The 22,110-nt window shown below is 35.8% G+C and overlaps 1 protein-coding gene across 2 annotated transcripts in view; it reads left to right on the plus strand.

Moving 5' to 3' along the window:
• The window catches only part of LOC121407650 (zinc finger protein 64-like), a 49,539-nt gene that overhangs the window by 5,075 nt on the left and 22,354 nt on the right, over window positions 1–22,110 (plus strand). Inside the window, exon 2 of one of the 2 annotated variants that reach the window (XR_005968938.1) lies at window positions 522–3,090. Coding sequence is in view for 1 of the 2 variants with exons in the window: in XM_041598824.1 (XP_041454758.1) it covers window positions 537–3,011 (2,475 nt within the window). In the remaining variant the exon portion in view is untranslated. Of the gene's footprint in view, window positions 1–521; window positions 3,221–22,110 lie in introns of those variants that run through there. The other variant, XM_041598824.1, reaches the window with a different exon arrangement.

Consider the following 22,110-nt stretch of genomic DNA (forward strand, 5'->3'; position numbering starts at 1 on the left):
TTTTGATAAAGTGAACTCAAACTTAATTTCCTTCTGTATCTATTATTTTCTGATTTTGAATGAATTATCAGTGTTATACATTTATGCTGATTTGAATTTCCTTTATTAATATCAACCTTTTTGGGGTGAATTCTCTTCTTCCTTTAGAGTACATCCCTTTTGTTGGGTATTGTCATACTTGTGACGAAAAGGAGCAGGAACACGTAGTGCAGTGATGTATGGTTCAATATTTAAAAGAATTTGCTGTTTACCCAAGGTGCACATAACAAAACTTCATCTGTCACTTAACAAAGATTGACTGAAAAAAGATGTTCCTTAAATACCTCTCACTTTTATACAGTGGTTGATTCTGCTCCCCCCTTCCCTTCTCCATATATGTATCTTCCTCCAAAACTCTGGTACTAGTAATTGGTGAGATTTACATGTGTACTAGGTAGGTAACATGTACAATATGTAGGCGATGTTTGGTAGACTCTGCTTTTTTTTTACTGAATGATAGTGTTTCTCTATCTCATTTTCAGGATGAGTGGATCAAGATGGATAAGCACATTTGTGGAACCTGCGGGTCACAATACTCTACCATAGAAGATTTCATACAGCACAAACAGTCTGAATGTAAGTTGGTCTCAAAGACGCCTCAAGTTGTCCAAACTATTGCGATGAAGTTGTCTACGCCAGCCCGGTCCAAAGTCAACTCGACTCGAGGCCGACAACATCACAATGTTGTTTCCACAGCCACTGTGGAGACAAGCTCAGAGACACTGAAAGGATCATCAGGTAAAGAACCTGAGAAACAGAAAAAGAAGAGGGTGAGGAAAAAGAATGCTGAACCAGCTGCCCTAGAAACACAAAGAAAGGCTGCAGGAGAAAAGAGAAAACCTAATAAATATCTCAAGCAGTTTAAATGTGATTTTGAATCCTGTACGTTTGCGACAGCTCATCGGAATGATTTTCGCCGTCATCAAAGGATCCACACGGGGGAGAAGCCCTTCAAATGTCAGTTTTGTGAGAAACAGTTCTCTAGATGCGATAAGATGAAACTTCATGAGAGGGTCCATACAAAGGAGAAGCCCTTCGCGTGTGAATTGTGTTCCTACAAGTGTGCTGACGGGGGAAGCTTGAAGAAACACATGCGTATTCATTCGGACGATAGGCCCTACCAGTGTCAGCTCTGTTCCTATGCCAGTCGCAACTCTAGCCAGTTGGTTGTCCACCTCCGCACCCACACTGGTGACTCACCATTCCACTGCCAGCAATGCGATGCTAAGTTCAAAACCAACACCGATCTGAAAAGGCATATCCTTATCCACACAGGAAGCAAACCCTTTGCCTGTGATCAATGCAGCTATAAATCTCGTCTCAAGTGCAATCTAAAATCACATATTGAGACTAACCATAGAGGGAAGGCAAAGTACCAGTGCTGCCAGTGTCCATTCAAGTGCAGAACTCAGAAACAACTGAGTGATCATTCATTTAAAGAACATAGGAATTCTGTAGTTAGTGCTAGCAGCACATCTTCCTCCACCAAGACATGCAGAGAAAATTACAAGAAAGTTTTCTCATGCGAGTATTGCACATACTCGTCAAAGTACAAAAGTGCTTGGTTGAAACATACCAAGAAAAAACATTCTGAGCAATTGAAACTCTTGGATTCTACACAAGTAAAGACACCAACGTCTGTCACGATGAAAAAAATTCTTGTGAAGAATGAGAACAGATCGAAAGGAACAAAAGGCTCGAAACCAGTCATTCCTGTGTTAGATGGGAATAGACCATGGTCATGCAATATTTGCGGTGCATCATTTATAAGAGAAGATTCTTTCAGGAGCCATAGAAGACAGCATGAAAAACTGCAGGAGAACCAAAATAGTGCAACTCACGAATCAATAGAGAACACTTCAAAGACATCTGATCTAGAATCTGAAAAGAGATGCACAGCTGATATAAATCATGGCACATTTGTGGTTACAGTAGGAACATGTACAAACCAACCCGTTTCAGCAGATGTTGAAAGGAGTGATCCTGTTAGAATGGAAGATATGTCTTCAAGAAATAATATGTCACAGTCTAATAACCAGGGTATCAAGAGGTATCCGAGTAGGAATGGAGCAGGTACATGTACTTCTTCTGATTCGTCCATGGTTACCTTGACAATACCTGACCCAATGTCCATGGGTGCAGAGGTCTGTATCTCAGGAGATACTTCATTGATTGACTCAGCTATTCCCCATGGCAACCCTCCAAATAATACAATAAACATCCTGCCAGAGTCCAGTGAGTCTCAAGAGAAATCCTGTCAAGGAGAGCTTATGGCCATGATGCCAGTCAGCGTCGACAGGACACCCTCTGAACTTGGCAGCAACGTACTGCAGACAGAAGTTATTATAGCACAGGAATGTGACACTTATGTTCATGATATTGTTGAAGGCGGACAGTTACAGAAGAAAGATGCCATCCAATTTCAGCCCCTTGGCTATGGAACATCAAATACTCCCATCCTTTTGTCTACGGTGCCTCCTACTATTGTCCAAAGTCCCAGTTCTTCTTGCCCATCTGTTATCAATGCCATGAAGACTTCTCAGACCAAGATCAATGCTTTTGAAAATGTTAATGTGTCTTTCACCTCCCCATCCACTGCTGCTTATGTAAACCTCTCTAATATTGGTCTTGGACAAGTAAAAACCGTGCCATTCATTAGTACAAATCAGTTGCAATCAGTTCATCCCCCTGTATCAAGAGGTGCTGTTCAACAAGTTCAGATCAAAGACAGCCAACATCAGGTACTGGACCAGAATTATATTGGAACTCTGAACACTACTACAAATAACAGTGCTTTGACTACCAGCTCAACCGCAACCTACCTCAACATGTCCTTATCAAGTTCAGTCACAGGTAGTCAGCCTACAGATCAAACTCCCCTACCAAAAACTTTTCTTCCCACAAGAACATTTATTTTGAATGGAAGGGAGCTTAGCCAGGCTGGTCCAGCTATTAAAGGCAATGACTTCTAAAGTGATCAACCTGCCCAGTATGCACCACTAGTTGGACTACATCTGGGATTCTTAAGGACAAGAGTGACAAGAATGCAAGGTAAGTTTTTTAAATTAAACAATGTGACAACCACCCTTGAACATGTTTATATTAATTACATGTAGGTGTTCAAAATTAAAGGCAGATATGAAAGCATTGGCATGTTGAGGGTAGAATATGTACCACATGCTTGTCTCAGGGATGTGAGAGTTCAGATTTTTTTTTTTTCAGCTTAATTTCACCTTTTTTGTGGCTTTCCTCTGTACAAAAAGAATGGAAGCTTGTTCTATTTCAGACTTTTTCACCACTCTTTTTTTCAGATTTTTTTTATTTGTAACCACTCACACCCCTGTTGTCTCAATCTATTGTTCTTAATACTCCTATCAAACAAAATTTGAAGGGGGTCATAGAAGAATGAGTGTACAGTTAAAGCGGTCAAGTCGGCAGTTAGTCAGTGGCCAGTGGGTAATCCGTCTCTTAGTCTGGCCCTTGCAAATCTTGCAGATCAAACTACTTCCTCAGTTTCTGCCCAATACTCCTGAGAACTGGCAGTGCCAGTTCTCAGAGGAGTATTGGGCAGAAACTGAGGACACATTGCATTTTTTAATGTGTCAGGTACTGCATTGCCATGGTAAAGGCATTTGCTCATGCTCATTTGATTTGGCACACATAGAAAGCAGTTATTTGCAATGCAACTTCTTTGAAACTGTTATTGCAAGCCTGGGCAGAACTCCTTGCCTTACAGTGCATACACGTAACAGTATTTTTTACCATGATATTAGGGCTAGAGTCATTATTCATGTTCAGTGATATTTCATTGGGTTTCTTTTGTTAATCTCACTGTGATCTTTAATGATTTAAAGAGCTATATTGCCTTGTAGTTTCCTTAATAAGGATATGTCATTTAGATAACTTTTCTTTCAAAGTTAGTCATGTTCATTTCATTTCCAACCAAAAAAAAAAAAAAAATGATTTGGTTTGTAACAGTGGTTACCTTCGAGGGTGACTACATCCTATTTGTTGATTAAAATAACACACCGAAAATCATATGGTAGGTTTATTGTAAGAAAATTGGGCTGTATTAAAACGGTAAAAACAAAGTGTTCTGTAAAAAAAAGTCACAAATTTGATAGATCTCTGTGTACAGTGTTTATGGAGAAAATTTAAAGATATTTCCTCTCACAGATCACCCTTATGACCAAAACTCTTCATTTGCCAATTTGCTAAAGTCAAGTGCAAAAAAAATGTATGAGTTTGAATTCCTGCATTCTTAACTTGTGATATTACTTTTAGTGCAACAGAAAAAATCTAGATCAATCGAATAGAGAAGTGCATTTTAAAAAATGGGTTTGTAGCAAAAAAAAAATTGGGGCAATCGAGTGATGAAGTGGTTGTGTGGAGTCCATCGCTGGTGGTATGCATGACTCAAGAGGGCGATGATGTCAAATCAACGCTATCACTTTGAAACCTGTCCCAGTATAAGTGTAGTGTCCTAAGGCCAAGCACTCTCTTCTTATTGCTCAGCATTAGATTACATTGCCCCTGCGCGTTTGATTGACAGGCCAAGTGAGCTGTCTTCATTTGCATACTGTGTGTCCATGTGACCAAATGGGGCGGGGCTTTATAGATCTTGAAGATTATTTGGGGAATGGAATTGGTTTTACTATGAGAGCAAAAATTTAGTAGGGAACTTTAGTAGTTCCCTACTAAGAGAAGATGATGTTTGTTGTGAACTGGTGGCTTTGTTTTGAATTATAAAAGACATGTGATCTAGCATAAACTTAGTTAAAGTTAGTAGACACTACATTAAATTCCATATTATGATTTTCATATTAAGGCTAAAGACACTAAAATTATACATGTAAAGAAGTTGACTACATGTACATGAATTTGTTGGTCATCCCATTAAGGCTTAAATTCTTCTGAAGGTTTTATTTTCTATTTTGCCTGGATATTGATTAGGGCCATTCGTTTCCGAAATAACAAAACTATAATTGACATTGTACCTTAGAGTTGAATTTATATTTTATATATATTTATGTCTCAACTTTCTCCTTTTCACCTTTTCCATTTTTCCGATGGATTGAAAGCAAGTTCTGTAATTTAGCTCCATGTTCTGATCAATTAAAACAAGGTACAGATACAGGAATACTCATTCACAACCAATAGTTATTCACACATATTTCTTCATTATGTTGTTCATACTGATGTAACCTAATAGAGATTATAATTATTTGACGATACTTCTCTTTTTTTTCAGGGGAAAAACTCATTTTGACTGTACCAGGGGTATCTTGTCTGTACTTTTGAATCAGATTTGTTAAAGATATATTTGATTATATAAGGTGCATGTCATATTAGCATTTGAATGGAAAAAAAAGAAAGTTAAGTTCAAGTCATTGAAACTGAAAATAACAATTCAATGGTATCAGTACATGGTTTGTTTCTATTTTGTCTGCCTAATATATGACAAAATCCAAGAAAGGAGGCTGAAAGCCTGAAAACCAAAATGATATAATTGACAGTCTCCATTAATACTAGCAGCAATCACAATCAAACTTCATGAATTCATGTGGTAGTGATCATAACAATAAATTCATGATTTCTGTTGGGAAATCAATAATTGCTGAATAATAAATTAATAAGCAAAATGAATAAGACATTCTGTTGATAGGTGTTTTTCCAAGCAATTTATCTGTCATTTATATGTTTGTGTTTGTGATTTTCAGCATTATAATGATATTTATAATAAACTGTTCTACCGTTCTTTGTATAGCGAATTTTGATATAGGCCTATAATATCTCTATGCTGTTCTCAAGGTCTTGGACTCTGTTGTCAGCCTATATGTACATGTAGATTTAAGATATCTTTTTTAAATTTGATTTATGTATGCTACATGTACATTGATATTTACTAGATCTGAACCTTTTATGGTATTTCAACAATCTTAATTTTAAAGACTTTCTCTCTCTCAAATAATTAATTATTGTGAATAATTGAGTACCACTTCAAAGAATACATTGTATAGTGTTTAATGACATGTACATCTACCAGCATGTCCACAAAAGGAGAAAAATTCAACAAGCATAACACCAAATATTTCATTAAAATCAGATGTAAAATAAGAAAGGTATGACATTTGAAAGTTTCACTTAATTTCACAAAATACTTTGTATGCACATCCTGGTCGGTTTGCAAATGACAGACTGATGACATCACCCACTCAATATTTCTTTTGTTATTATATAAGATATGAAAAATTCTAATTTTCTCCTTATTGTCATGTCACTCATGTGAAACAAAATATTATTTCTCCCTGAACATATGGACTTGCCATCTTTAATGATGAAGTCAAGTTGGTCCTAACTGTCAAATCTGTAAAAATGGAAATATTGTATAATTCAAATAATAAAAAAACAAAAGAAATAGTGAGGATCATCTTTAGCTCTCTCATTTGCATGTATCACTAAGTTGTGCATATTGTTTTTTGAAAAATAAGTGGAGAAATTATGAAATGTCATAATCGTCTTATTTTACATCCTATTTTGATGCAATTTTCAGCATTAATTATGCTTTTTTCTATTTTTCTCTATCAATTAAAGTCAATAATTTTCTGAGGTGGACTTGACCTTTAAAGAAAGAAGAGGTCTAGGCTTTCACTGTAAACACAACAAGTACGGTATAAAGTCAAAAGAATTTAAAAAAATAGTGAAACAAACGCTTACAGAGACAAGTATTCAACTGTCTTCAATCGTATTTGATGTGCAATTATGTTTTTGCCGATTTACATGTATGTATAGTTTATTCATAATTCTTACTTTCACTTCGTTAGCTTGAAAAGAATCATTTGCCACTTTTAATTAGACAGTTTCCATCACTAGCAATGTTCAGAAAGGCATTGAAAACCAATCCCTTACGTAGTTTGTAGCTTTAAGATGATATAATTCCATGAAGATAATTTGTTGTAAATGCTTAGAACCTTATCAGAAAAGTGCAGTATAAGTCAATATTTTGTACCTTAATATTTATTATTATTTATTTATTTTGTTTTATTTATTTTATACTGCAGGGTAGGCCTGTTCAGTTTTTAAAACTGCTTTACAAAGGCGCCCTGCAGTTTCAAATACATGTCAGGATTACTATAAAATATATCATAAAAAACAATCAACGTCAAAAATACAAAATACAAACTATTTAACATCAGAAACAATTAACACCAAAAATATAGAGTGGGAAGTGACAATTTAAACATACATGTACAAGTACAGAGCATTGTAAATCAATGGAATATTATTTCGCTCTTTATCAATTCGTATGAAAGGCTTTGCATAATTTTTCAAAAACTAACGAGGAGGTACAGGCTTGTAAATTTGAAGGAAGTGCATTAAATATTTTGTACCTTAATATTTGGCTTTATTGAGCTTTTCTCTTTTTTTTAAGCGAGATAAAAGATTGAGAATCAGACCATCAAAACCTGCACCATACATGTATATTTAAAAATAACCCTAGTAATTTACAGATCATTTTCGTGTTCACCTTCCCAACTGTGTCCCTCCCAACTACAGTGTAGTTTGCATGTGTTTGCTTGCGTACTATAAAACTAACTTAGACTTGACAATGGAGACAAAGACAGAGGACGCATCAAGCGGCAGTATTCAGCTGCTCAACGACTTCATGGTATGGTTTCAACATGTTTTTCTAAACCATTAACCTGAAAATGAACAAGGAAAACATGTATTAAAGTGAGATTCAAGAGTTTTTTCCTCCCTCTTTTTTCCCTCGTTCTTTTGTGGTGCGTTTCTTGTTTTAGCATCAGAATTGTCCTTGGAGAGCACACTCGACTTCCGTTTTTTGGTCCATCTCCCCGCGCTACTTCTTCTTGTCACTTTGGAGTAGTCGCTGAGATCTGCCTCCATTCGTATGTGCATACAGGCACAGCATTAAGCTGTTATCGAGAGATTTATTCTACTCCAAATATTTTGTTCAGTTGTCAAGTTGGGGAAAGGTCCCCCCAGCCACTCGTAGGGCCTGTCATTTCTAAGATTCCCTTTTGCATCGTTCATTCTCTCTCTATCTCCCTCTCTCTCTCACTCTTTCACCTCTCACTTCTCCCTTCCCCATCTTTCTCTCTCTCTCTCCCCCTCTTTAACTCTATCTTGATATCTTTTTCTCCCGTATCTCTCCTTTACTCCCTGTTTGTTCTCCAAATCCATTTCCCTATACTCTTTTCTTCTCGCTCTCCATATCTGTCTCTCTACGGCTTCCCTTTGAGATGTTTGGGGTTTTCTCTCCCTTTCTCTTTTTTTCTCCTTTTTCATTTTTGTCTCTTCTTTTCTCATACTCTATTTTCTTTCCACACATTTGCTTACTCTACCACCTATCTCAATTTTAGTTCCATATTATTCGGAATCTCTGGAACCCATTCTGTCTTTAATGATAATCATTAAAGCATTCTTTCTTTCTGTCTCCTTCCAGTTTTTTTCTGTACTTCTCTCCTCTTTGTGTTTCTCTCTAGATAAGTCACACCCTCTCTAATCATTATGTATTTGATCCTCTATTTTTTTTTCACTTCTGGTAAATTCTTGCTGTATTTATCTCAAATATTTTATTCATTTAATTTAATGAATCTTGAATTGACCTTTTTGGAGTGTCTTCCATGTCTCCTAAATACCATATTTTTGGTTTGAAATCAAATTGGTTTTCAACTTTTCACCAAAAGTATAGGCAGGCTCTGATCACTTGAAAAGCGGGATAGTTTTCAGAGGGGTCTGGTTATTTCCCTTTTTATTTTTGATAAAAAGACTGCAAAATAAAATGCCTGCGTTTCTGATGCTTCATTTGAATTGAGATGGGGAAGTTCATCAGAACTTTGTATATCATTCATTTGTCTGCGTTTCCAAAAAGCCAAGCGACCGTTTCATATTCCGGTTATCGTTGTCGATCCTCCATCTCTCACTTAGCAATATTCAAGGCTGGAAACCTTGCCAAGAAGAAGAAGATGAATTGAAAACAATAGCAGACAGTGATGACGGTATTGATGAAGGACAGGAGAATTACCTCAGCCTCTTCGTGTCTGTCCCCGACCTCCTCATTCTCCCTGTCACAAGCTATATTTATGTTGGTAAGATGTTGGGGAAATATGGAAATGGAGATTGTTTTGATCTGGAATTAAAACCTGTGAGCGTACAACAAACCATCATCTTTAGAGGCCCAATGTAAATATTGGTAATCTCTTGACATAACTCATGTTTCAGGCGATGATTGGCCGGGATGACTGATGCAACCAAGAGCTCCTTGTCGTTATTGTAAAGGAAAGTCGTATCAAAAGTCAATCTTTGGCAAGATGAGGACCTTATTGCCTTTCTATACCTCTCAATGTGGATATTTTCTTTCCTCCTTCATGCCTTCTTGATTTCAATGTTGTACCAGTACTTTCACAAAGCTGTTCGTAAGTTAAGAGTGACTTTAAGAACGACTGGTGAACCTTTCTTTTGGTAGATGATATTCACCATTAAATTTTCATTGGTGATTATTAAGTGCGTAAGAAAGGTTTACAAGTTGTTAAAGTCGCTCTTAACTTACGAACAGCTTATGAAACACCCAATGTTTTCTTGGGTTGTTATGCTCCGAGAAGTGTTTTTTTATTGGATAGCTTACATGTCTATGAATCTAAAGCAAAGACTTGTAGAATTAGAAGACTGATGTAATTTTTTTTATTTTCTTTCTACTTTTTCATACCATGTCTTGTGTACATTTCAACATGGGTATGTTTTCCAATTTGTTGAAATTAATAATATTTGAAGTTTCATGGATGAAGTAGTTTGAAAAGCTAGTACTTTCATTGTATTCATACATAGATTGTTTATATTTTCTATGATTAATTACAAATATATTTTTTTCTTGAACCTTAAGCAGGTGATATCAAGATCATTACTATTTCATCGCAATTTTGAATTGACATTTAACACACAGAAGTTCAGCATGGCATATCTAGGATATTGAGAAAGGGAGAAACAGATGTTTGAAATTCTATTAGGGGAGAAAAAGCAAAAAATGAAAGGGGTTCCACCAATATGTTTTTAAAATGTGATATTCTCATATTCTATCAGTGTTGAGCAACAGTTACCCCAGGTCCCAACCACTCCACCTTAAAAAAAAGTTTCACAAAAGGTTGTCTGAACTTCTGTTTCAATTCGTATCAGGAGTAAACATCAAATCAAACAAGACAGTGGGAATTTTCAACCCCAAAAAAGGAGGTTAGACTAATTGCCTTGATATCATCATCAATTACATTCACCTTTATATTACGAATCTCTACTTGAACCTGGAAAGTCCCTATCCTCAGAAGAATATTTGAAGAGCAATAGCCCCATCTTGTGTTCATATCGTGTCAATGTGCTTAGTCCATCATGAGAGTACATTGGTGCATTCATGAATGAAACAGATAGTAGTAATATTCCATTAATCACTGAATTTCTATCACCTTTTTAATCCGATCATTGTATATTCCTTTCCAGTGTTTTATTTTCAGTTGCATGAAATCTGTTGATTTTAATTATGAATCCTTCCAGAAAAACAGTCTCAGATTCTCAAATGGAAATAATCTGTTTTTGTTTTTTGCTCTGAACCATATTTCCTTATCACCCCTCTCAGATAATTCTTTGCTGAATGCTCTGAAATTTAGTTGTAAATTGATTCTCTTTTCATTATAGAAAATAGTATTCTTGACTACATGTATCATTTCTAAAATATTATCAGGGTAATTTTAAATATATGTATATAGATATAGCTTTATTTTATTGGGTACTACTATAAATAACTATAAATAGTAATAGTTGAAAAAAAATCACCAAACCTTGAAAGCATAATGATGTCCAAATTCACCTATGTCACTAATTTCTTATACTTTTCTTTTGGTCACAAAGGCTCTCTGAAAATCAGAAAAGTCGAGATGACGAAAATGGCAACACTGCTCAAAAACAGACAAATCAAAACCTTTAAAAAAAAAAGAATTTGGACTGTGTAATCTCCTGTAGTCAAACTGGAATTGCTGCCCTCTCCAGTCTTTCATAGAAGCAGGCATTGTGAATAACTCAACTATGAGCATAGTATTGCAAGTCTCTTTACAACAAAATAAGTTGAAATAGGATCATTCTTAAACATCTTGATACCTTTAGTACCTATTAAAGCTATCAATGAAAATGATAATATAAAGACTGTTAAGCCACTGACTACTGAATTATTTCAGTTAAATTGGCTCGGAATAGGCCTCGAGATTTGCAGGATTTCCTTGGCAAAAGGTCAAGCTTTTGCTGATTATTTAATCGGATGGATCTTTTTAGGGAATGTGATGTCCATGTATGTCTGTTGCTATCCATAGAATAAAGTGAAATGCAAGTATTTTGCATTTCATTCAAATCAGTATAGTCAACTGGGTTTACTCTGTAAGGAGAGTGCATATGTAAATTTATATCTTTAAAACATTTTAATGCTAAGGTGCATTAACTAATTGAAAAATATGAATGGTGACAGGTTTTATGATGATTTTCATTGTATAGGTTTTGTTTGACTTGTTTTTTTTCAAATAATGCTGAATGGGTGCCTATAATGATGCATTTGCTTTTATAGCTGTCTATTTTTTTTCATTCAAAAGACCGGTGCAAGGCAGATATATTGTAATTTTGCAGATAGGATTTTTAACTGCTTACTTGTAGATTTTTGTTATTTGTAAACTATTTAATTAAACCAAAGGAATAATTGCAGACTTTATTTTGATAAGTTCCCCCGATTTTCAAATAATGCTTTTAGATGGAATTTGATTTTTGTTATTGTTGGTCGGATCCTGTTGCATTTCTAAAGCCTCTTTCAATCAAGACATTACAGTCTTGGCATCTTGCTATGACCTGGTTTAGAAATGTCAGCCTGCTCATTAATCGTCAAGTGTCATATCTCACTTGCTGATTTTACCCGACTCATTTTCTCAGCCAGTCACTCGCTACCCGGACCTGTACCTGCCATCAGTGATGTGAGGCAAAGCCCGTATTATGTTATCGGCCATAACCCCCACGCTTTTTAAAAAAAAGCAGTGTTTATCCAAGAAGAATTGCATTTCATTGAATTACCCTCCACTACTGGTCTTGAGCTCCCGGCTTAGCGAGGGGTGCAGGACGTTTCAGCGCACGTTTTCCGCACCCCCGTCTTCAAGTCAGATTCCCTTGTCAAACACTTCTCGTGCCAAAGTGATTTTTGTTTGTAATTAGCTCAGAGACCCGGACTCCAATCTCTTTCTTATACCTCTCCAATTTGGCAGAAAGGCAAAACAATTTAACTCAATAATCCATTCAGCACTAAGAAAGCCATATTGGAAAGTGCAATATTATGGAGTGTTTCGGGAACTTTGGAAGTTTGTTTACGTCAGAGAGGCACTTGCAGATATCTTGGATATATGTGTTTGTATAGTGAGCTGTGGAGAAATTCTGTGCTGAAATACATGGTACCTGCCCTAATCCCATTCGATTTATCACCAAATTACTTCAGAAATTTATTCTTGAGTGCTGCACATTTAGAAGGTGAAAATGTGCCTTGCAAACCAAACTTATTGCTAATTATTGTACCAATACTGATATTGATATCCTGACAATTCATTTATGAATAAAAACATAGTTACCAATTAATGAATATACATGTATTTACATTTGATGAATTAGCCCCGGCCCCATCAGACCAAAAGGCGTTAAAAGATGGGAGTTGCTGCTACCCTGTTTGGCGTTCAACCATGCAAACTGCGTCGATCTGGTGCTGCACATTGGCTGCTGGGCCCATGATCAATGTGGCAAAACAAATTTTGGGAGGATTTCTGTTTCGAACAATAAAATATGGATTTTCAATTTTTAAACATTTCAAAACTCCAAGTAATGTGCATTTAATCAATCTATACATGCATAGGAGATTGTTTGGTAAAACAGCCTTGTACAATCTGGAAGCATATTATTTATTCATTTATTGAAAAAAATTGTATACTTGGTTTCACCAGAAAGATTAGAAATACTGAAAATAAGCATTTTGCTTGACTATTCAGACTTAAAATAAAGTATGATTTCTTTGCCTGACGCAAACAATTTACCTGATCATTAAAAATTACCATTAGTGACAAAGCCAACTTCTCGACATGAGTCCTTGTTTGTTGTTGCAGATTTTAAAGCATTACTTGCCACGTCTTCTCTGATGTGGGAAATTCTTGTAATACCATCACCAGATCTTGTTTTTTCACATTCCTCGTCGCAATTATCGATTGAAAACCTGTTTATGTGAATAACGTGAGGGGGGAATTGGTGGCAATGGCATGCTTGTCAATGTGTTGCCATTGGTTTTGTATGTTCATATAGTTTGATATTTGACAGATTGGTATCGGGAACATTTTTAACATGATCCTGTCATGTTTACATGGCAAAATTGTTGGATGTACCCATTAAAAAATACCTTGCGTTGGTTTCGATTGCCTTCCAACATTCCATTTTAGGCATAATTCCTCTTCAAATGATCATCATAAAAAGCATATCATCCATACATGAATATTAGTGTGTGGTCCTTCTCTATTTTATTTATAAGTACATTTCTTTCCTCTGTTTTGTCTACAATTCTGAAATCTCTCTTTTATCTCGCGATGCCATTCCCCACCCCAAGCTCCCTTCTGGTTGACTCTCTCTGAGGCTGTTCTCACTACGTTCCTAAAACTAGTTTACTGGAAACTAGTTTAGTGGAAACTAGTTTAACGCGTAGTGAGAACGGTCAAAGCGGTCTTGGAAGCGATCTTCCAAACCAGTTTGGAACACCACCTCGCGATGTAGTTTTCAAGATCGCTTTGCCTCGTTAAACTGGTTTTAGCGTAAGTGAGGACACAACCGATCTTCGGGAAGCGATCTTCGCACATTTTGAGCGCGCTACTCCACACAACAGGTGTAGAATGCCTATGCTGCGGTTTCGAATTTCACGCGAAACGTCTCACCCCACTGAGAGCGTTTCCATAGCAACAAGAGCGCTTTATGTGAAGTGATTTTGAAAACCACTTTCGTGCGATCAAGTGAGAACGCTAGCAAAGCGATCTTCCAAACTGGTTTCCTGAATCGGTTTCCAGTAAACTAGTTTTAGAAAGCGTAATGAGAACGGCCTCTATCTCCCTCTCTGTTTCTCTCCCATTCCCATCCTGTCCCCTTTTAGTGATACCAGTGCACTCTGTATAGTGCTTTCTTTCTCCCTTTGTTTTCTGGAATATATAGACCCATTCCCTTCTGTCTTTACCTATCCCCCTTGCCTTGCTCTCTCATGCCTCCCTCCATCTCAATTCCCCCGCCTTCTCTATCTGTGTCCTATTACATGTACCACCCCTCCCTTTCCATTTTCTTTATTTTTGTTGTATAATTTCTGCCATCACTTTTCTCCCCCCCCCCCCCTTCATTTCATGGATATATTTTCATTCATTGTAGCTGCCCCCTCTCACTCTCCCCCTTCATGCTTTAAAAGTCGGTGATTTATGATTCATAGCAATGTTTATTTACATTTATTACTGCCCCTGTTACAATACAGAAACCACCCAAATCTCATTTTCCCTGCCTTCAAAATGGCATAATGCCCTTTGTCACCATATTTTGTATACAGTAGGGTTTTTTAAATTGATAAACATAACGGTGATGTGTTGCAGAAATCATGCCTTATCTCCCGATTTCCTTCCCAATATTTTAATAGTCACTGTAGTTGTCATACAAATGGAATGTTTTCATTGACTTATTATTTGGACAGATTTAGTTTTCTGTGACATGAAGCTATGAAATATATTGCCCTTGACTTGCAGCGAGTTTCATAAAGAATGAAAATAAACAGTTGTCTGCCATCCATTTACCGTTTATAGTTTGATATCTGCTCTAATATCTTTCTGCTTTCTCTCGTTATCTCTTTCCGTTTTATGCTTGTCAATGTCAAGATGTCTTTTCTTTCTATTTGAAAAGAAACATTGTACATGACATCAAAGTGCCTTAAAGGAAATTTATGATGGAGAGTCGTTCATTGCTTGAGTGATAAAAAATATGGAGGAGGTTTTTTAATGAGAACTTGGCAGAAAAAAGGTGCATATATGAGTAGAATAAGAAATTTATGAGTGAGTTCCAAAATATTGTAAATGATGATCTTTTGATATAAAAACTACATGTAAGGGTATTTTTATATTTTTTATTGAGTTGTAAGTTCATCTCCCAGTGGGCAGAGTAGGTGCAGTCACATGACAACACTGCGCAATAGAAGAGTTTGTAGGGTGTGTTCAATGTTGATTTTCAAATTTGAATAGCAACATGAATCATGATTGAAAATCAGTTACAAAACACAGAACACAAACGCGATCAGCGGTGCACTGTTCAGTGTCGAAAATATAAAGCTGACTATTTGTCGATAATCTTTAAATTTCCCGCTTTTGTGAGCATGCACAGCTCTAGTTTGCAGTTTGACCAAGAACGGTCAATTCTGGCACCTGCTTGTGTAGGGTTCCACTGCGAGAGCAAATTTAAAGACGTTTCAAAACTCAAGTGTATTCAATGTCGCATTCGCGATGCTGAAGGTTGCAAAATCTGAGCGGATAGATGCATCTTTGATCTTTAAATTTTCCTCCAAATCATGATTTGAAAGACATTTACTTTTTTACGACTGGCAATGGAGGATATTGAACACAGTCTTGTCTCTCATTGTACGTCCTCGTTTTGTAATCATGTTTTCAATCATGATTCATGTTGCCATTTCAATTTTGGAAACCGACATCCTCAATAGTATAATGGTACGCTATTGCATCATTAATGATCTATTGTACCGAGATAATTTAACAACTTCTTAGTGTATTCATAAGCTCCTGCAGTTCCTGATCCTATTATGATACAGTCATGATTGCAACTTATACATGTAGGTTGTGGGATCCCGATAACAACCATAAAGTTGCAGTTATGATTACATCAGTAGCTTGAAGAAAAGATACTAGGTGGTTTCAGACCGCCTCGAAGTTCGCCAGTTCCAGGTATTCTCTGATCGGGAAATTTACCCCGATCAGAAAATACCAGGTATTTTGGTAATGTGAAAGCAAACTACGCGTAATATCCCCGAAAGAAAATACCCGCTAAATAGTAGGTACTTGGCGAAATTACGAGAACTTTCGTGGGGATTTTTCCAAGGTCGCAGGTATTTTGGCGATGTGAAAGCAAATTACGGGAACTTTTAGCCCAGCGTGTTGTTGGGCGCGGCGGCGTGGGTGGCTGCTGGGCTAGTGATTTTGAATTTCGCGCCTTGCCTGCTTATCAGACCATACTGCGCATGCTCGTAACTTCGGGAACTTATCCCGAAGGATGTGTTTCGGGGCGGTGTGAATGCAGGAATAATTAACGGGTATTTTTTAGCCTTAAAAAGTTCTCGTAATTTAACGGGGATTCTTGTGATCGAGGCGGTTTGAAACCGCCTACTGATGTTGAATCCTGTACAGTTTCTGTCTGTTTTCTAAACTGATCTATCCCCCCCCCTATCTCTCTCTCTAATGGGGGTGTTGCAGGAAACTTGTGATCAATATCAAGTCTATTTTTTCCCCCTAAATCAGTCAAATGTCTTGCATTTAATTTCAAATTCAAGTTTGATTGCTTATCTGCTCTTCGAAACAAGGAGTGTAATCTGATTTGCTAGAACTAAAATTAATCTGTCAGTTGTAAAATTGCAACAGAATATTTGCAATTGATTGCAAATATTTTCTTGCAACACCCCCTATGTCTCACTCCTATCTCTCTCTCTCCTTTTGATTTATTTTTTTATTGCAGTTTTATTGAACGAAAATTCAGAGGCAGAACTTACAATATAAAATGAGGATCTTCTTGTGCATTGATACGCTGTTGCATAATTCATTTTTTACATGGCATGGAAAATGTAAATTGCAGACAGATTGGAGTCATGATAATTCTTGTGCAGTTGATGATGATGACGATATAGTGACAGAATTTTCAAACTTAGTTTAATAAGTCTTACAAATAAAAAAATCTTGTTAAAGGGGAGGGGTGGTGTTCTGTTTGATTTTGTTATTACTAATTGTAGTAAATAATGTAGTATCCCTTTCTTTCTTTGCTGCTAAATTGTAAAAAAAATCATATGCTATAGGCCTACCAAAAGATTATAACTACTTCTACTACAGTATACTGCTACTACTACTACTACTACTACTACTACTACTACTACTACTACTACTACTACTACTACTACTACTACTACTACTTCTACTACTACTACTACTACTACTACTACTACTACTACTACTACTACTACTACTACTACCACTACTATTATTATTACTACTACTACTACATGTACTTCTACTACTGCTTCTGTTATTTCTACAACTGCTATGTATATTAAATCACTTTTTAAATCAAATTTCCTTCTTGCTTGACTTTGGTTTCTTGGAAGTTTTCAATTAATCTGATAAACTCTTGAAACTTTTAACAACATTTTCATCCTCTTATCCTGGAAAGTGAGTACCGTTTGGTTGAAGTTGAAATCTCAGAATAAAATAGATTCCTATCCCATGTAATCTGTGATGTGTATGCCAATCATTAGAGATGATGCTCTTAGATACTAACATTAGCACGGAAAGTAAGAAAGTTGATATAGGATTTTCAAAGTAATACGATTAAGCCTGCGCTGCATACATGCAATCAACAACCAAAAATATATACAGTTTCTACATGCATTATGCATAGCCTCATTAAGAATCACCTCTTTTCTCAGATATTTGAGGCCGATTTTTAAATTAAGTACGAGATATAAATCTTTTTATGCCATCCACAGGACTTGGGAGGCAGCCTTTGCTTGAAATTCCCCCACTCTTCGCTCGGACTGGGGGCCCCTAATTCAGCGCTCAAGCCTGTGAAGGGCTGATTAATCGATCAACGCATCTGAAATCATCGCGGAAGAAAAACCCGGCTCAAATTGCAAGTCTTAGATATTTTTTGCTCTGAAGTTGGACAGTTATGCGGCAGCTTTCCCAGGCTTAGTCCGAGATACCTTGTGAAATTTCTAGAGCTTAAATTCATGGATATCTGATATTGGTTAATGCTAGCTCCATCTACTTGTAGATTAGGTGAAAGATGTGGAATACATAAAAGCTACTCTATCTCAGCAGCATTCCATACTCCCACCAACTCATTCCAATAATAAAAGTATATACAAGTATAATCATTTTTCAACATTACCTAACAATTAGCAAACAATATCATGATTGACATGTATACATAATATTATTCTAATTAAGATATTATTTTTAATATACTTGATATTTTTTAATTGAAACATGTATATGACCTGAAGTATATAAAAATATTTAGGTATATGTATATATATATATATATATATATATATATATATATATATATATATATATATATATATATATATATATATATAAATATCCTCAATTGAATTGTGGAAGACCGCCATCTTAAGCTTGGAGGCCTTGAAAAGAAAGGGGAAAGAATACCAGACTACAGTGCAATATTGATACTTCTATATCAAATCACCATATATCCTGTTAAATGAAAAAATATTGATACAGTTTTATGTTTTTCATATCCATTTTCTATACTGTATGGGTAAAAATTACTTGTTAAGGACATTACCATTTTTCAGAAAATTTTAGTTTAATGTTTCAATGTTTTGCTCATTTTAATAAATTAACTGTTTATTCATACCAGTGTGATATTAACACCTATTTGATAGTACCAAAGGGCTTCAAAAGCTGGATTCAAACTATTTTACTAGGCACTGGATCTCCAGTTGTTTACTGCCCGACAACCACATGCAAAAACCACAAATGAAATTATGAAAATAAGAATTAGAAATATTTCTCTTCACTTTTTCTATTATCACTTGAAAACAAATTATGAATACAAGAAAATTATTGTGTCCACAAATTTGATCATGTGGTTTGTCAGCAGTTTCAAATTGTGAACAAGAATTATGATCCATAACATGTCTCTTATCCTATTACAATGTCTGTAGAAAAAGAAGAAATTATTCAAGTAGGCCTGTACGAGGGTTTTTCATTTTTCCTCTGTGGTTAGAAATGGTTGAGGGATTTTTTAATTTTTTTTTAATACATGTATGATCAAGATTTTAAACAAATCCATTTTATTCAGTATCAAAAGATGAAAATTGACAAACAACCTGATATTGGTAATGCTCTAACTGGTATTGCTAATTACATGTAATCTCTATTTAATGTTTTTTTCAGGACCCAGTAGCAAAAAGGTTAGCGATTAATTGCTGAATGAAATGGCCTATCAAGATCATTGTTGCATGTGCATTTTGTTCAGTAAACTGACTACATGTAGGAACCAATCAATTGTTCTTTCAAATAAGGGGGTGTTTCACAAAGATATAAGTATGACTTAGAGTCGCACTTAAATGCTGAGTTGCATGCGGTATAAAAGGCATGACCGCACTGGTAGGATCATGCCAAGAGGACTTGCACTACTGCGTATTGATCGATAAGATCGCGCGTTGCATATCATGTACGCGTCGGGATTTAAGTGCGATCTAATTCATACTTAAATCTTTGTGAAACACCCCCCTGGTCTTCATTTTAAATCTGATCATTTACACCCCCTCCCCATGAGAAATCAATAGTACATGTATTTCCCCCTTATGAAAGAATACCCCTAAAATTTCATCACTTATTTTGAAAATTCAGTATTTCAACTCTGTAGATGGTGATGAATTTGTTTTTTGTTTTTTCATTTCTAATTTCGAAACTATCATATTGTTGTTTCTGTATTATTTTTACTGTACTTATACCAATTATATAATTTATAATCATGTACATGTATGTATCACCAATGACTAAACAGGACACATTTCAATAGTAATATATTTTCTAAAATTCAATCAATATCTTAATTTTCAGGACTGGCTTCATTGCACTTATTCAATTCACTGTACTTATTCAAAATTCAATCAAGATCATAATTTTTCACATCACTGGCTTCACTGCACTTATCTTCCTCTATAGATTTAATTTATTCATGTTTAGCTATTAGTGAACTATATATCGTTGAACTTTGAATAAAGACAATTATGATGAACTTAATCTGTATGTCTTTATCATCCCTAAATGATGAATATATGTGATATATGCTATACATTTCTAAAGATTTTTTTTTATTCAAAGGATTGGGTGTAGGATTCCAATTATGACTTCGATCAAACTCAATACTTCAGATTTGTAGTAGTTAATTAGATGAGCCTGCTCCTTTGAATATATTTTAACAGAACTATAAAAGCTGTTAATCATTATCATCATCACTCCAATATTTATATCAATTTATAAGAAAAAAACTACATGTAGGTCTATACAAGTATAAGTCCAGAATATAGCCTTTTTTTATCAGAGTCCTGTAACACAAATGTTAGCGATTAATTGCACGATTTGATTGTACATTGTAATCAATGCAATCAGTTGTTTAGAGAAATGTTCTCGCATCATTGTTAAGCTTTGTGTTACGGGCCCCCGGGGCATATGATCATACTAGGGCCGTCTACACCAGTCCGAGTTTCCAAATTAGCATGCTATTTCTGATCCGGCAAATTTTTCCGATCTGAACAGTCTGGAGATTATTATATTATCGCGCTAGTTCGCTGGATTAATCTTGAGATTGCAATCCCAAGTCAACTTGGGATTATTTGCAAAATAGCACGCTATTTTACGAATTATCCTGCTAATTTGCAGGTGCAGACGCACTCTGGATTATTTATTCACAGCATCGGTCCATAATACATCAATGCCCTGCTAGAGCAGGAATCGTTCTAGTTATGGTGGAGATGGGTTTTTTTGAATCTCGAGGTTAATCGCGAAGAGAGCCGATCGGGCTTAAATCTTGAGATTGAGCAAACTCGGACTGGTGCAGCACCGCCTACTGGGTATTTCTTGTTTGGTTGGTATGAAAGTACCTACATGTATTTCATCTTTCCTCCTCTCAGCAGAAAGATATTGCTTTCAGAATATCAGACATAAGAGAAACAATGTCTTTTTTTTCTGCTTCTTTATAACTTTTTATAAAACAACAAGATTTGTTTTATTGATATTTTATATTAGCCTATTGGCTTTTGAAATAGAGTTTAAAGTGGAATTAAAGTTATTTTACTTCTAATTTACATATTCATTTTATGATCAGTTACATAATCAAATCGCTTATATAGTGACCAAAAAAGCACACATACATGTAGAAGAAGATAATTCAACATTTTCAAAAGGAGCAAAAAGTGTGAACAATAAAATAGATATCCAAGTATGTGGGGAAATGTGTTTGATGTTTTTTTTTAATATTTAAACCTATTCACATTTTATGGGTATTCAAAGTTAACAAAAGGTCATTGCCTTTATATGAAAGTTTAAAAAAGCAATCCACAATATGACCTCTCAATTCTTTTGTTGTTGTAGACCTTTTTCAAATTAAAGCGAGCTATTGCATTTTCTTTCATAAACCTGTCGGTTGATTTAAGACTAAACTAACTGGAAAGGCTCTTAGAGATGATGCCATTTAGCAACCTTCTGAAGTTATCTGAATCCACTGATTGGTAAATAAGCCTTTGATTGGGCTTAATAGAAATGTATTCCAGGCAGAACTCCTCTTGATACGGTGAGAAATAGATGGAAGATGATGGGGATTGGCTCTTCTCCTTCTTCCCCTCCAACTCAAGTCATTAACACCGATTTATTGATGAAAAGCCACTCCAAGACGCTAGGTAAATGGCTAAAATATACATATGTACTCAAGTCATTTAGGCCTGATGGGTCTGGCCATGACAGCGTTTCATCTTCAGGATCGTGAAGGCCGTTACCGCGTAACAAGAACAGTCAGTTGGGCCTGGCAGCAGGGGAAGTCGGTAAAGGGTCTCGCGCTGATTGTGCCTAACAAAATAGTCTGTGGCTTTCGGATTAATGTCTATCTCCCCCCATTCTATCTCTTGATATTGTTGCGTCTTCTTTTATTTCTGCTAATTAGATTCTGATTGGT

The sequence above is a fragment of the Lytechinus variegatus genome, chromosome 2 (genome assembly GCF_018143015.1).
Source record: "Lytechinus variegatus isolate NC3 chromosome 2, Lvar_3.0, whole genome shotgun sequence".
NCBI classification, from domain to species: Eukaryota; Metazoa; Echinodermata; class Echinoidea; order Temnopleuroida; family Toxopneustidae; genus Lytechinus; species Lytechinus variegatus.